The sequence below is a fragment of the Poecile atricapillus genome, chromosome 12, assembly GCF_030490865.1.
Source record: "Poecile atricapillus isolate bPoeAtr1 chromosome 12, bPoeAtr1.hap1, whole genome shotgun sequence".
NCBI classification, from domain to species: domain Eukaryota; kingdom Metazoa; phylum Chordata; class Aves; order Passeriformes; family Paridae; genus Poecile; species Poecile atricapillus.
The window spans coordinates 8,607,542-8,623,736 of record NC_081260.1 but is presented as its reverse complement, the minus strand read 5'-3'; the positions used below and the strand labels follow the sequence as shown (position 1 = coordinate 8,623,736).

General features: G+C 37.2%; 1 protein-coding gene across 1 annotated transcript in view; it reads right to left on the bottom strand.

The window, feature by feature from the left end:
• COL4A6 (collagen type IV alpha 6 chain) overlaps positions 1 to 16,195 on the bottom strand; it is a 117,469-nt gene that overhangs the window by 74,790 nt on the left and 26,484 nt on the right. The window contains exon 3 of the mRNA XM_058847908.1: positions 1,408 to 1,491. Within this exon, the coding sequence (XP_058703891.1) occupies positions 1,408 to 1,491 (84 nt within the window). The remainder of the gene's footprint in view (positions 1 to 1,407; positions 1,492 to 16,195) is intronic.

Sequence of the window (16,195 nt, the reverse complement as noted above, 5' to 3'; positions counted from 1 at the left end):
TGCCAAGAGCTCAAACTGCAAGGTCAACAGCGTTGTGGCCACTTCAAACAATCAAGTTGGACCCCAGGAATGTAAAGAGACGTAAGAATGATGCTCACTGCTGTCTAAAGGTCAAAGCACTTACAGGATACTGTGTTTCAGAACCAAACTAGGTCTGTCCTTTAGTGTATCTAATCACAAAACGTATTGAGCAAGTCTCTTTAGTTCATATTCTAGCATATATTGAGAACTTCTTGCAAAGTTCTGCTTATCTGTTTAGACACGTTTTCCATCTGCCACATGATGAATTGAAAGAAATTTTATATTTCCAGATAAAACACATCACCACTTAAGCATTAACTCAACTCTGTCTGCAATTAGAAAAAACATCATTTTTAAAACCATCATTTTGAAATAGGAACATTTTCCTAAATGCAGTCCAAAAAGTAATGCCTTGCATACACACACACAGTGTCACTGAAATAGACAGGAAAAAATCAGGATTGCTTATGTTTAAATAAGACTTAATTTCTTTCATTTTTGCTCAGAGAATGAGTTTTCAATGTGATTTTGGGAAGTACAGCTGATTAATTAAACAAGAAAACTAGTACTGTTTCTCTTCTCTTTAAGCCTTCCCAATTCCTCATGTACCTACTGTGTGCTCTTTTCTCGTCTCATCTCCAAAAGCAAAATCTGTAAGATTCGTTTTCATACATGTAAAAATGCTCTAGAGCTAAAGATAAAACATTAAGAAGATGGTGTCTGGACACAAATTAACATTGCAATTGAAGGCAGAGTGAAGTCAGTTACTGCATTCCCCTAAGATGGGAGATAAGCAGCTGCACTAAGATAAATTATAGTCTGTTCATACAAGCAAAAGAAATTCAAGATTTTTACAGAAATCTTGCTTAAACATTTGGTTTCTTCAAATGAAGACTTCAGAGAGAGAGACTTTATCTACTTTACACAAGCAACTTTCTCAAAAGAAATTGCTTAGATCCATTTTGAGTTATTATTCCTCCACAACGAAATACACAAATCAAAAACACTTCCACAAATAAACAGGAGCTATTACAGTAAGGCCTGGGCAAAATCTGTACTAGAAGCCCACACTACTTTGACTTTCCTAATTTTAATTGTAATCTACCTAAAAACCATCTGATTTCTTTTGAACTAGGGCTCAGACCACATAAAGAAATAGGACTCTATTGAAGACTCATTACAAAGCGATCCATTTGTAAATCTTTAGAACAGCTTTTGAAATCTTGGCTAAGGACATTTGAAATGAAGCTGGTCTTCATCATTTGTAGTTTCATGAGGTCATTAGATTGAGAATTACACACAGTAACATGGTGTTTATTTATTTATTTATTTCTAAAAAGATTTATAAGAGGCGAGGACAAGTTATAGTAGTGTAAACAAACTTACCCGTTCACCCTTCTCTGGAAAACATTTGCATCCAGCACTGCAATCGCGGCCCCCACATGGCCCACTGTAGGACTTCTTTCCACCCTAAAAAAATAATAAAAATTAAAATAATCGGATTTCATAACTATTTGTTAGCCGAAGATCTTATTTAATTAAAACACTTGGTTTCAGTACTTTTCATTTACATTACCTTTGTTGCATGAATTTGCTGGGAAGTAATTGGGCAAAATGTAATTTCACACAATTGCACAATTGGGTCCTTTTCAGAATCACCAAATAAACAGAAAAAGTTGGATTAGAAATTCTTTGAGGACTAGTGAATTTACACAAGTTGGTGCTCTTCTGCAAGATGCAGAGTGCTTCCTAGGGCTCTCAAACCCATAAAATTTGATGATTATTCTAGATACTCAGCACACTATTAGACTAGGATCATAATAGGTAACTGCAACTTGTGGCTCAGCCATCCTGCATAATCAAGTATCTTTACGTCAATAGGAACTATCAAGACAAATTTAATTTTGGGACCCTTGCATGTTTCTAAGAACAAGAAGCTGCATCCCTAAACCATGAGAACAAAAGCTACTGGATGAGAGAAACTGGCATTTTAAACTAAGAACACATTTGCAAGTGTGTAGGAAATGACCATGGATTTGGATTTAAACTGAAAATATATTCCAAATTTGCTGCACTGGCATTAGTTGTTCAAAGAATAATTACAATATTTATGTCAATCTGAAGTTCCTATATCACCAGCTTAATTCTCAGCTAATAGAGTACATGAAAGTTAACGACACAAATTTAGTTTAGAGAGCTTGACCTGCTTCCACACTAAACAGGTTTGTAGGACTGGGCTTTCCAAAGCCCTGCAATACTACTGACAATACTGTAACTCCTGGAAAAAAGGTCCCCTTTATCAATGTAGTTTTATCACACACTATGAACATCCCTCTCTAAGGAAATTTTCACTGTTCAGCATGCTCAGGTACAGTGCCTAGGTTTTCAAATTCTTAAAGGAATAAACATTTAAGCTACTCATATCGAGGTGATCAAACTAAATGCCAAAAAATGTTCAGACTGGAGCCAAACATTTCCTTATTAAAAGCATTAATGGGAAATATTTTTAAAGCCTTTAAAACTTCCTGACAGTGAGGAACGTGAAAAAATTAAAAACAACAGATGCAAACCTCTCAACTTTTGAGTTTCTTTGAATCAGCTTTCTTAAAAGAAAGTAACTAATCTGACATCACTTGATCAGTGTTCTGCTGAAGGTAAATAAAAACCTCTATGCATGCTGATGTTTACACTGTTTTGTTAAATTAAACACCTTTGGGTTTAGAATGGACAGGTATTAACAAAAAGCCTTAAATACAATCTCCCATACTTCCCTATCCAGAAAGGAGCGCTATCTCTTGCTGTAAAATAGTCGTAACAACCTTCAAGCAATTCTAAGAGGCATCAAGTATAAAAAAAAAATCCTATGAAACCACTTAGCAGACTTTTTGGCAGCTTTGTTCAGATGAGGCCCATTAGATACATTAGGGCATTTTGGACTACTCATTAAAATTCTATAGTAGGATCTAACACAAAACTTGAGCTGAAGAAAGCCACTACGAAATAGACACCATAATGGGAAACGCACTACAGACAATTCTGTCAGCAGCAGAAAATAAAGACTGAAGAAGAGGCAAAAAAACCCCAAACAGCCAACAAAACATAAATGACTAACTAACCTATAAACTACCCAAAAGCAAAGAGGAGACAAACTGTATCTAGAGTTATAGAATACACTGTAAGAGCATCTCCAAGCTTTCTGCTCAGTCAACGAATGATCACCATGAATTTGAGTCTGCCATGTGCAAAAACAGGGGATCAGTACATAAAAACTGGTCTTAATGGGACACCCAGCTGAGAGTCATTTCTCTGTGAACTTGTTTTTAGAGTGAAGTGCACTAAGATACATATTTTGCTATGCTTATATTCACATTTCACAGTGGAGATCTGGACCCATTGCTAAGCAATGTATATCTCTATTCCTGCCACTTAACCTTATGTTTAAAATCTTCACACACAGCTTTATGCCTTCAGGTAGTCAGATTATGCTTTCCCAGACAGTTATTCAACCTTAAATTCTTTAGAGATTTAAACTTCTAATCAACTTTTTCTCCAGCTTATTCCTTGTTCCAGCAGTCATTTGTACAAGCCCTTGGGGTCCATGGTTCTGTCTATTCAGGTGCCTTCTAGGAGTGAGCATTGGCAAAGAAGCTTCCTTTCACCATAGCTCTGTATCCCTCTAAGGTCACTGCCTTGCAATAGTCACTGTCTCACAGTGCTAATCCCCTGCCTCTGGTGGCAGTCAGGACTTGCCCAGTGGCAGAGGACCAGACAACAATCCATGATTCCTTTTATCCTTCATGCTCTTGTTGCTCCCATCAGTGATGCAGTGTAGTAAATATATCAAAATCCCACCAAAGTCAAAATAAATATTTCTCTTTAATTTATTGGAAGCTGGACAAACTCTCACTGAGTTTTGTGAAAAACTGAAAGTATGTTCCCTATTTTTCACAGCATGAGGAGTCATTTTGCTCACTTGTGAATGAAGGCATTTGGAAAGGAAGCAAAGCAAAGCCAGTTGGCTCCAAATCAGGTGTATATATCCTGAGTATTTTATTTCAGGGAAATAGCTGACATCAGACACTCCATGACTATTTAAATCGTATAATTGCGCATAATATTGGTGAACACAACTCTAAAGGCTGCATATAAGATTCTAGACAACAGTTCTCTTCTGAAAAGTTTAATACATTTTCCCATTCAAATATATGAAGGCAAGGTGATTCAAACATTTACAGATTGTAACCTGACCATGACATGAGCCTGTCATACTTGTTCTGTGCATGTATTCAGGGAAAAGATTTTTTCCTACTGTTCTACATTTCAGATGCATATGCTCTTGAAAAAAAAAAAAAGAATTAAAAAATTAAGGTTATTAGTTATAGTGGTAAGTTCCACCATTATAGGAGAAATCAATGAAACCATTTTCATTTCATTGCATGGAAGTAGACCAAGATCTTGAAAACAAAAAGCAAAATAGCAAAACTGTTACAGAAATACATACTCTGAAATTTAATATCAACTGAGTAACATACATCCTGATTCTAACTATGTTATTTCAGGCTTACATAAGAATTACTACCATGATTTCAACACAGAAAAAACCTACTGTATTTGAGAAGTACTGATGCAAGTGAGAAACTATTATTAAAAGACATTCAAAACCAAGAGTCACTGTAAGGACAATTTTCCTCTCATGCTTCTGGTGTATGTCCATCCGTCCGTCCATCCATCCATCCATCCATCCATCCATCCATCCATCCATCCATCCATCCATCCATCCATCCATCCCTTTATGCACAGTTGATTCATGAAGAAGCAGTGGGATTTCAAATCTTTCCATTGACTTCAGCTTGTTTTGGACTGAAGCCAAAAAGAGTAGAGACCTGACAGCTGTGATGCCATAAGAGGTGTCCCAGAATGCTCATTCAGGCTTCTCCAGAGCAACATATAAGGCAACAGAATAAATGTACATGACCTGGAAGGACTTGCCTGCAAATCCAAAAATTGTAGGTAGGAGTAAACCATCTAAGGATTTTGTGGGAGACTGCCAAAAAACAGAGCTTAGATGGAAGAGCTGGGGCTCAATTTTGCATCAAAAATTCTGCTCTGTTTCAAAGGATCAACTTCAGAAGGCTTAAAATTCTCATCTGAAGACAATGACTTCAATCAGATGGGAAAATGAAGCCAGAGGAATGGGCTGAAAGCATGTTTTGGAAAAGGACTGCAGAAAGGTTAAAAACATCTTTTTATCATGATGAAGATAAAGTAGCAGTGGTAGAAATGGGCAAATAAATTGGAAACGTTCAGTAAAGAATGGATTCTAAGGAACGGTAGCACACACAATCAGAGTGTGTAAAGTATGCTGAAAAAAGAGCATACTCATAATAAAAGAGGAAAAAAAATGATGACAAAAAAAAAGTGATAAAACAGAAAGTGAAAGAATCTTTAACTTTCATAAAGAGATATGACTGGGATGAAGTTTTTTTCCCCCAACACTTGTGTCCAGTAACTTCCCAACTCAAGTTAAGGACTGCTCCATTACAGCAGTACAAAATTACAACAAGAAACTTCATAATCAAAAGCTAGAAAGGAAGTATAATGAAAACTTCTGGAATCTTCAAATAAACAATTTTCATATAATTCAGAATCTTATCCTATTAGTCATCTTACCTGCTGATGACTAATAAGGAAATTATATTCACAGTGCCAGACATTCAGACATCCTTGCAAAATTTCACTGCAAAAAAATTAGTGAAACCTGGTATCTCTGTTCATTTCATAAGCTTCTGGGATAACCTCACTCATTTGAGCATTCATGGCTTTTAATTAAATTCATGAATGAAGACTTGGGTGGTGACACAGTGGCCCTATACATTCATCAAGGCAAATGCCAGAAAAGTAAACAAATTTATATGAATAGTGTTCTCAATACCCCACTTCTGCTCAGCAGCACTTCACATGGCCATCAGTAACTGAGAAGATACAGAAACAGATCTCTGGCTAGAATATATAAATCAGCAACAGGGGTGACTGTTAGGGACACATTGACTTGTCCTATACTAACTAGTCATAGGAAAAGACAATCTGGCACAAAAGCAAGTGTGTATAAGTTTCCATAAATATTTGTGGAATAATTTGTGGAAGTTTTAAAGCAGAGGGCAGCATCCTTCCAGTTACAAAGGCAAGACACTTAAAAATTCTGTTGAACTGGTAATCCATTTTGACAGATTGATATGACACAGTGGCCAGTCACAGTATGAGACAGTATTCAGTCACTGTCACTTTTCCTTTATTCCTGAAGTGATTAATGTCAAAGCATCAGCTTCCCATCCAGTCCAGTTCCAGCCCCTAGCACCAATAGTGTCTGGAAGGCAAAAAAGTAGAAAAAAACCCAAAGCAACTGATCTTGTGAAATAAAAATTTAGAGAAGCAGTCCTCAAGGTCTCAGCTTTCTAAACCTGCAAATTTCTCCTATGACCTGCTATGTTAAAATCTACTGTAAAATTGTGAAAAGTCTGGAAAAGCATTTTCCATTGACTCTAACAGAATCAGAGTGTAAAAAACACACCTTCAAAAGTAAGAGACTGTAGTTTAAATACTAACTCATATACCACACAAAGTCAGGCTTTAAGCCCCTCTCTCACCCTGAATAGCACCTATTTTTCTTAGAGTCACATGGAAATGACTGGCCTCCAAACACTACAGGAGTAGGAACGCCACATACTGGTTATTCCATGTTAACATATTTGAATCCAGCTCTGAGCAGCTCCATCTTCAGGGCATCTGACTCTGCTCCTCCATTGCACAAACAGTTCTAACAAAATTACTAGAGAAAGAAAACCTTCACCTAAAGTTAAAGGGATGCTCACAGTATTCATCATCAAAGTACACATCAGAAGGTAAGGTGGGATGTATATACTGTGACTCATCCTACAATTTTGTGCATAACGTAGACCATATACTTTAAAAATACAACAGCAATTTTTTATTTGCACTTTATTTTTGAATGCATCATTCCCCAAAGCCATCTGTTAAAAACCTTCTTGAAATGAAGGCTCCAGAGCTGACTATTGACTATATGACTAAGTAAAGTCCAAGGAAAATATTGGTTGAATCTGGCCACACTTTCAGTGATACTTGTGGGAAAATGCTGATGGATTAAGAAGTGAAGGTAGGAGCTGCATCTGACCTCCCACACCAAAGCTATCCACTAAAATCTCTCTCTGTATCTTTTGGATTTGAGTCAGGTGAAAAAAAATCTCTGCTGTAACAGCTTTCTCCAGTGAAGACACACTAGGGGTCAATGAAGCCTCTATGTGTGGGAGACAGCTGGGAGAAGGATGCTCAATCTTTTTGCTGGGAGACACTGACAAGCAGGATGAGCACAAGGAACTGCACAGCAAGGGACATGAGCAGAGCCTCTTAGCTAAGGGGCTTTTGAGCCATTTCTTCAAAAGATGATTTGGTATGCAGGCTCAGCTGACTCAGCATTAAACACTGTCTAAAACACAAATGAAAGCTGCAAACTGGGAGCTCAGTCAACCCTCACTGCACTTGAGTCTAGCCCTTTTCTATTCTGTTTGCATCCTTCAAGGTATTGTCAAAGAAGTACAACTTGTGTAACCACCAAGGTCATTGAAGCCATCACCAATCCTGTTCAAAGGAATACCATTGGTTTCAATTATTTTCATAACAGTTTCTTCATTAAATTCTCTCCTAAGCAAAGTAAATCAACTTGAGGCAAAAAAAAATTAACCAAGATGCCCCCAGGTCTGTTCTGTTTGTGCACATATGGCACACATATCCACATCAGTATTAATTTCTTTATTAACTACTACTTTATTTCCCTAATGAAAACATGACCTTCCCAAAAACAAGACTATACACTGTTGCACTGTACACTATTAAACATATCTTTAGTGAAAAAACACCAAAAGAATAAATTCTACCATTCCATGCTTAATTCTGATAACACCATTGAGACTAAAGAACACAGCTGAATGCCCTGCTAAACAGAAATGAACTTGAGCACATGCTGGCTTTGCTCAGAGAAGGCCTCAGAAGCACCCTCAGGATACCTCCCTGAGCACACAGCGATCCTGCAAAGAAATAAGGATATGCATTATCTCCTCCTGGATTTGCATCAGCCTCCACAAAGACCAAGGCAGTACAGCAGACTTCCGTTCTCTGCTACAGATGACTCTGAATGTGACATAGAAAGAAAAGCCAAATAGCACTATTCCTTCCTTAGGAATAATCACCTTGAGAAAGATGAAAACACCTCTGTAAGTGTAGAAGTAGTGTTATTCCAAAATACAAGAGAAAAGTGTATGAAACGACCTATTTTATCTGCCACTTTCGTTTTAAATAAATATGCCATGTAGCATTTAGCTGGAATGTGGCATACATTTCTTTTGATTAGCCCATAGGACAAAATAAAATGTTTGGAATATTCCAGATTCCTTCCTTGTCAGATTAGGAAAAGGTTGCCCTCAGCACTGAATGCCCAGGTATTCACATTTCCACAGACATTGAAAAAAATCTAGACAGCAACTCTTCTCCACAGCAAAGTGACAGAAATAATCCTGATTAGCCATAGCCATTTTTATACCTCTAATATTTCAGAATGCACACATAGGAAAGCTCCTGCATCCCCATCCCACAACATGGTACATGATAAAAATGTCTAGAACTACTTCAACCACCACATTATTCTGACAAATAATTCTTAGTTTACAAAGTCCATATTTTGGGGAGGGAACTCAAGCACTCCTCCTAACTGCAGTGGGGAACTCCAAATCTGTACTAAATAATCTCATACAGTGCCTTGTATTCAAATTGCTGGTCACATTATCAAGCCATGCATTAAGAAACTCTGATGTCCCATGTTTAATTAGCAGACGACTACAGTTTTGAAAATGAAAATGAGTGACTAAGAACTGGGTTTAAAAAACCCAGTTACTAAAAAAAACGCTTCTGTAAAAAGAGATTATTGCTGCTGGAGCTTGTCATTAATAATGAATTTATACTCAGATGGGATGGGCATCTCTTTACACAAAAACAATTAGCTATGCTTGTATCCCAAACTAATGTGTTACAGACACAAACAGTATTTGTCTGTTCAAATTATTAATATACTTACCCCAGATTAAATTTCCAAAATCAATGGCACATGTCAGCTGCAGACAGGGTATAATCTGCCAAGAACCACTCTCACAAGCAGCAAAAGTTAGCAAAGTATTACAGAGCACAGGTATGAAGTTGAGCCATCTTTTCCAGTTCACTTACAATATCTACATCAAGGTCACTCCTTCCTTTTGAGGTGGGACAGATAAACAGTTCAGCAACTCATTTGCTCTCACCTAAGCTTTCATCCTATTCTTTAAATAGACAATCTTCATCACATGTTACTGAAAGGCCAAAAGGCCCAAACAGCTGAAAGTCTGTATAATTATATAGTATCTAAATAAAGACATGCAGTCATCTCCCGGAACTGTCAGAAGACTACCTGTTATAGTACCAACATGATTAACTCTTTAACCTCTATCTCTGTAGACATTCTATTCCCTTGCACTTTGTGATCCTGAAAATAAGATCTGGCTCGTGTGTGGATACATCCTCACTAATTTCCCTGGAGGTTTTGTCATTGACTGAAGCAAGAACAGAGTAAAGCCACTGCAAACAGCACAGTGAGACGTCCCACTGTGTTTTAAGTCCTCTAGTAAAGATTTACTACATCAGTTCTGGAAAGTACCATGCACATAGCTGCTCTCGGTTAATTAAATCACAAAAGAAACCAGGGAGGCACTTTGTGCTCCACCCACAAAATACTTCAAAGAGTAAAATCACTCTCCTTTAGGGGAAGATGATGTCTACTACTATGTTTGATTTGGTCCTTGTTGTTAACTAATGTTTGGACACCATAGTAGTAAACATAATTAAGAAAAAAATGTGGGTTTTTTTAAAAGTAAACATTTTGGAGCTGTTCCTCTAGCCTCTATAATATTTCTAGTGTACTATTTCTATCTTCAGGGAGTGAGACTTACCAAGTCACAACATATCCCAGGAGCATACAATTGTCTACTTTTGGCTGTTAATAACTTTGCACTTTTGATTGATCATTTTTCCTTTTTGAGAATTGTAGAATACTACCAGGATATCAATACCATTTACAAACATCTTGTGCTAGCACAAATGTCAGTGATAAATTAGTTCCTCTATGTTAAAATAAAAAATAATGAATTATACATATAGTACATTCTTAAAATTGTATGTACATCTGTGTGCACCTTCAACACAGCAAACAAATTAAAAGTGATAAGAGTAAAATTCAGACATATTGCTTGTCTGTAGCCCTTCAACTCTGCAAAAGTTGCATAAAAGGCCCATCCAAGCAGCAAATGCAGTCTAAATGCCCTTTGAAGTCCAAAGGCTTCCCATTTAGTCCCTAACAGAGAATAAATCAATTGGCAATTAAGAGTTTTCCAACACTGTCAAAATTTCAGAATTACAAAGGGTAAGCAAGAGGTGGAAAATCATAAAAGTAAATTGTTAAAAAACCAAGAGTATGCATTTCAGATACTACATCATCATGCAAGTAGGCTTACATAACTAACCATGGATTTACTAAAGTAATTCCCTTTTCTAGCTATAGCTGTAGAAGTGACATGACTTTGATGAACCTTCCTCATATTTTTATCATACTGATAAAAATAACTGTATGTTTCTAAACACAGTTTATTTTTTAACACATTTATCTTACCATTCTCTACAAACATAGTGGTAGTCCCACAAAGTATTTTTCAAATAAACTATCTCCAGGAAGAGACAGGGAGGGCGAAAATTTTATCTACTAGAAATACTACATTTCAGACATTTTTTTCATTCCATAAGGAACAAAGGTTAGGAAAAAAGAAAACCTGAAAAATTAGTATTTTCAGGATAAAATAAAATGTATGTTTTTGACATTGGACAAAGAGACCTGGGCACACCATTCAAGTCCTCCCAAGGCCCAGGAGCCTGGGTTTCAGCAGCATGTCAACCCAAAAGCCTGCAGGTTCTGGATGCTGATGGGGGTGGGGGGGTGGGGGGAAAGGCAGGCAGAGACCAGGCAGGTTTTCTACAGAAAATTCTTATTTCACCGGATGTTGTATTTACTATTACAGCTGTTGGTGGAGATTGATTTTCTGGGCTGCTCTTATTTTACTGAGGCTTTCAAGTAGCCTGTCCTTTCATGGTAAAACAACCCGTGGTAGAAATTCAGCCAGTCAAGTCCTTCCTTGCAGGGAACAACTGCTTTGCTTAAGGATTCCCCTGCAGCCAGCCCAGCAAGCACACTGCATACTCAGCACACAGATGAGTCAAATATCAATTGGACAGCAACTCAAGAAACCAAAAAAGGCTGGAGAACATTGGAGAAGAACCTGGTTTATTGTGATAACTTCTCTTTCTAGTGACACTGATAAAGTAGAAGTGAGAAAATATAAACAGAGGTAAACAACTGTAAAATGTCAAAGGAAAATTAAGTAGTTGCATTGTGTAGCCATGTATTTAATTTACTGCTAGGCCTATTTAATTTCAAGTAACACTTCTGAGCAGAGTGGATGTCTATTCATCAACAGTGGATTTTGCAAACTTCTGCCAAGACAAAATGTACAATCTCCACTACAGATAATCTTACCTGTTTGGAGTGGGAAAAGACAAAAAGCCTTTATAACATTTATCTAGATTAAACAGATCAGAGGAGGTATAGCTTGATGCAGTATTTTGAGAAGATAAGAATGTGTTTGCTGAGGAATAGGAGACAAAATGTGCTGCAAATATTTCTCACAGGAAACCAAAAAAGGACAAAACAGAACTGGCAGAATAAATGTATAATTTTATTTACAAATATCCTATTTTTTTTAAAGTGTGTTTCTAGGCAACTAAGCAGAGTATGAACTTTAGAATAATATATTAGAAAACAGAACCAAATGTCTTGGTTAGCTACTACTGGATAAGGGAAGGAAAAACTGAGACAAAAGGAAACTATTCTTAGCAACAGATAAAAAACCTGAAATATGCCTCGGAGACATCATCTTAACTCCTCAAGCTGAAAATAATACAAACATTAAATTAATCTTTTAATTTCCTTTTTTTCCTCTATGTAAGTAAAACTTCTTTTGGATTTTTTGTTTCACATATTTTTTTTTTTATATGTTGGAGGGACAGAAAACAAGGCTTTTGTTTCCAGACTGTTTTACAGATAAGAAAAAGCATACAGTCAGCACATGCAACATCAACCTTTGGATGTCCAGTTTGTCACAGAACCTGACATTTGAAGAAATTTTTTCAGTCTTTACTAAACCATGCACAGGAAAACCTGTCATCAGAAAGACTAAAACTATCTACAAAATTAGATTGTGGTGCCTGATGCAATTTGGAACAGAATGCCTACTTAATATAATCATCAGAACTCTTTTAAGCCAAAGGCACAGATTTATATCAATAAGTGTGTGTGCCCTTGCAAGCAACTGTTTGAAATGGTGACTTGTTAAAAATTTTAAGCCTCTAATCCCCTTTTACTACTGTCCAACATAAAGCCATACTGCCTGGACTTCTCATTTGAGAGATGACAAAAAGCAACTCAGGAAGTAAAACCACCTAAAATGAAGTCTTAACCAATTAACATAATAAAATGGATAAGGCTAAACAGTTATTTAATTCTGGAACTCCAAGCAAGTATGTTTACAGAAGTTAGTTTGTAAAATATTAAAGTCGTCCTGTAAGAGTACATTCATTCTGCTTAAGGCATTACATTGTTCTGTCTTCCCTGAAACCCACTAGAGATATTGGACAGATGTCACCTAAACAGAGAAACCAATACAGTAGATATAAAAATCAAAAATTTCACTGAAATTAACATCTTATGACCTCTTCATATAAATCCTCTCAAGAAGTCCCTCAGTGGATTGACTCCTCTGTTGTGCAATTAGAATTGCTCAGACATGGAGGACTCAGAGGGGAAGGCTCTTCATTTAAGAACCAGCTGCCACCATATTCAAAGTTTTACTAAAAAATATGAAACTAAAAAGAAGGGGGGGAAAAAACTGAAACAAAACAAAAAAAGTAATTACTGCTCAGAATGGACACTGTCACAGTTGAAACCATGCCACCAAATAACTCATTTGAAGCTTTCAAAATGTCCTAAATTGTGCTTTGATTTCATTTGTTTCTCAGCTGTCAGGCACAGTGTGATAAGGGATGACCTACACTACATATACAGCACCTACCCAGGTTAAAAATTGCTCTACATACAATATAGAAGACACACTACTAGAAAATTCTTAGTAATTTAATATCTAAGCACCTTGAACATTATCACTCAGAAAAGTAAAGCCAAGAATTCATAAAACAAAGATTACTGCTAAAATTTATGGTCTAATTGAGCAACATGGTAGCTATGCACAGCTGTTCCTTCTGAGAAAAAAAACACCCACGCTATTTCAAACAATTTTTTTCAAAGACTTTGCCAACTTAAGCAGTTTCTTTTTAGTTTTTTGGCCACATGCATAATAATAACATGACAAAAATAAGTAAAAAGTCTAATGAAAGAACAAACTTCTCTACACTGGACATTAATTTCCCCTATGTGTTTTGTACAGTCTGTCTTATTGTATTTTCACTTGCACACTATTTAGTTCAAACTGTACTGTACTAAGAAAAGACTACTCCATTTTTTCCCTTAATTGGTAAACTGGATTCTAATTTTTACACTGGCTCCTGGTGAAAAATATCATGGTTTGTGGCAAGGAACAACAGATGTTCTTAAAATAACAGACTCAGATATTTCCAACTGCTATCACTCACAAGGAAATGCCTGGCAGAGAAAGGAACTGTTCTTTTTGGCACTAAGCCCACCAGGGCTTAGCCCATGAAGCCCTACAAAGTGCTGAGCACCCTGAGATTCAGTGAGATGACAGGACACTCAGCAAATCAAGGATTCTCTCAGAACCAACCTAAAATATGTTTAACACAGTACTGATGAAAAATCACTATTCTACCGAGTGCCAAATGCACCTGCATCATCCATCCTGATCAGCCAAGCCTATCATTCCCAGCACAGTAAACAACACTGCCAGACTTGAGCAGACTCATTTGCAATGATGCTACACTTCTTTGCCCAGCAGGATGGTCTAATGGGTTTGTGCTGGTACCTGGTCTTCAAACCCTGCCACCCCATCTCTAAACTCTGTCTCTTCCCATTTGATTGGGAATGTGGAACAATGACTTGTGAGTGGAATCTCAGGGGTCAGTCTGAACCCAAGCAAAGAACCTGTGAACCCTGGCTCAAAGCTGGCCATACCAGCCCAGCCTGTCCTAAGCCAGAATGAACCTCCCAGCTCAAGTCAGGTACATATTTACCATTACTTCTCTGATCTCCTCTGACATCAACAGTGCTACGTCCAGTTCTGGGCTCACAGATCAAGAAAAACAAGGAACTATTAGAGAAGGTCCAATAGAGGGCTGTGAAGAGGATGATGATGAACTGCAGCATGTCTAATAGAAGGAAAGGCTGAGGGAACTGGGCCTGTTCAGGCCGGAGGCAAGACAACAAATGTGTTAAGGGTGGGTTTCAGGAGGATGGGACCAGATTCTGTACAGTGGTGCCCAACACAGGACAAGGGACAGTGGGCACAAACTGAAACACAAAGTTCCACCCCCTGAATAGGTAGAAAAAGGTTGAAGAATTTCCTCTGAAGATATCCAAAACCCATCTGGACAACATGATTCTGTGCAGTCAGCTCTTTGTGAACCTGCTGCAGCAGGGGGTTGGATTAGGGGAACTCCTGAGGACCCTTCCAACCCCAAACATTCTGTGATTCTGCGCAATCATCTTGTACCATCTCACAGTTCTGTTTGAACTACAGTGTATCTTTTAGGAAATCATCCGGTCTTCCTTTGAATATCTAAGTGTGAAACTTCCACAACAGGACTAGATTCAAAGTGGCTTAATTTTATGAAAATGTTTATAATTTCCTGTACAAAAGGTCAAAAAAATTGGTCCATTTCATCAAATTCCTCAAATTCACCAAATCAGAATTTTTGGGAGAGAAACTATTCCATCAAAATTGTTAAATGCAGTTGTATTATTAGACAGCAGGCTGATATGTATCAAGAAAAAAAATAGTAAATGTATGCATAGGTTTTATTGAACAAATTAGAATCATCTAGCTTTTTACTGTGTGTACCATGAATTACCATGAAAGTACCTTTTCCTTTTTCATCTAAGTAACTCCATACTAGGTACTGCTGCTAATTTTAAATTCTAAGTTTTAACAGACCTTTACTTGATTTACTTATATTTAAGCTATCCAGCATGTAAATCCAACACCAACTTTCCTGTGTTACATATAATAGAAATTAAGAGTTAACAGCATTTCTGGTTAGCTGCCCTCCCTCATTCAACCAAGGCTAACCCCAGAACTTTATTTTTACACCTTTTGTTTCTTCATTTGGTTAATCAAACAGGTTCTTCACTGGTCTTCAGTCCAACTAAGTTTACTCACAAATCACCTATGTTAATTTGCTGAAAAAACTGTGGAGATTACCAGCAAACATCATTCAGGAAGAAAGACATGCTGGTTCCATGGTAACATGAAAGTCAATGAACCCACCTTGAAACCTGGAAACAATGGGCCCTTTCAGGACAGGGAGCAGAGGGGAGGGACTGTGTCTTATTAAGATGGGTCCTTTCAGATTGTTTGCCGGTGAGATTTTTCTTAAGGAGAAAAGGCACACTGAAAATTTGCCTTGCACAAGTTCATTTGATTTTGGAGGCTATTACCACAATTCTGTTGAATTCCCCTTGAGCAACCCTGCCCCAAAAAGCAGCAGCGCAGATGACAATGAAGTTGCAGCATGACACATTGAAGAATTCTGATCCTACAACCATCAGAAGAAAAAAAGGAATGGCCTACAGGATAATATTTTATCCTAAAGAAGAAAATCTGAAGAGAATTTTGGGAAAAGATCAGCAAATTTAGCATGAAAAAAGAAAACCTATCCATTTGAACTGACAGAAAACTTACTGACCTGCACTGAATTTCCCAAAGCCACCTCTGCCCTAGCTTCAGAACAGTCTTAGTAATATATACATGCATTGCAATTTAGGAGAATATTTCAAGACTCTCAT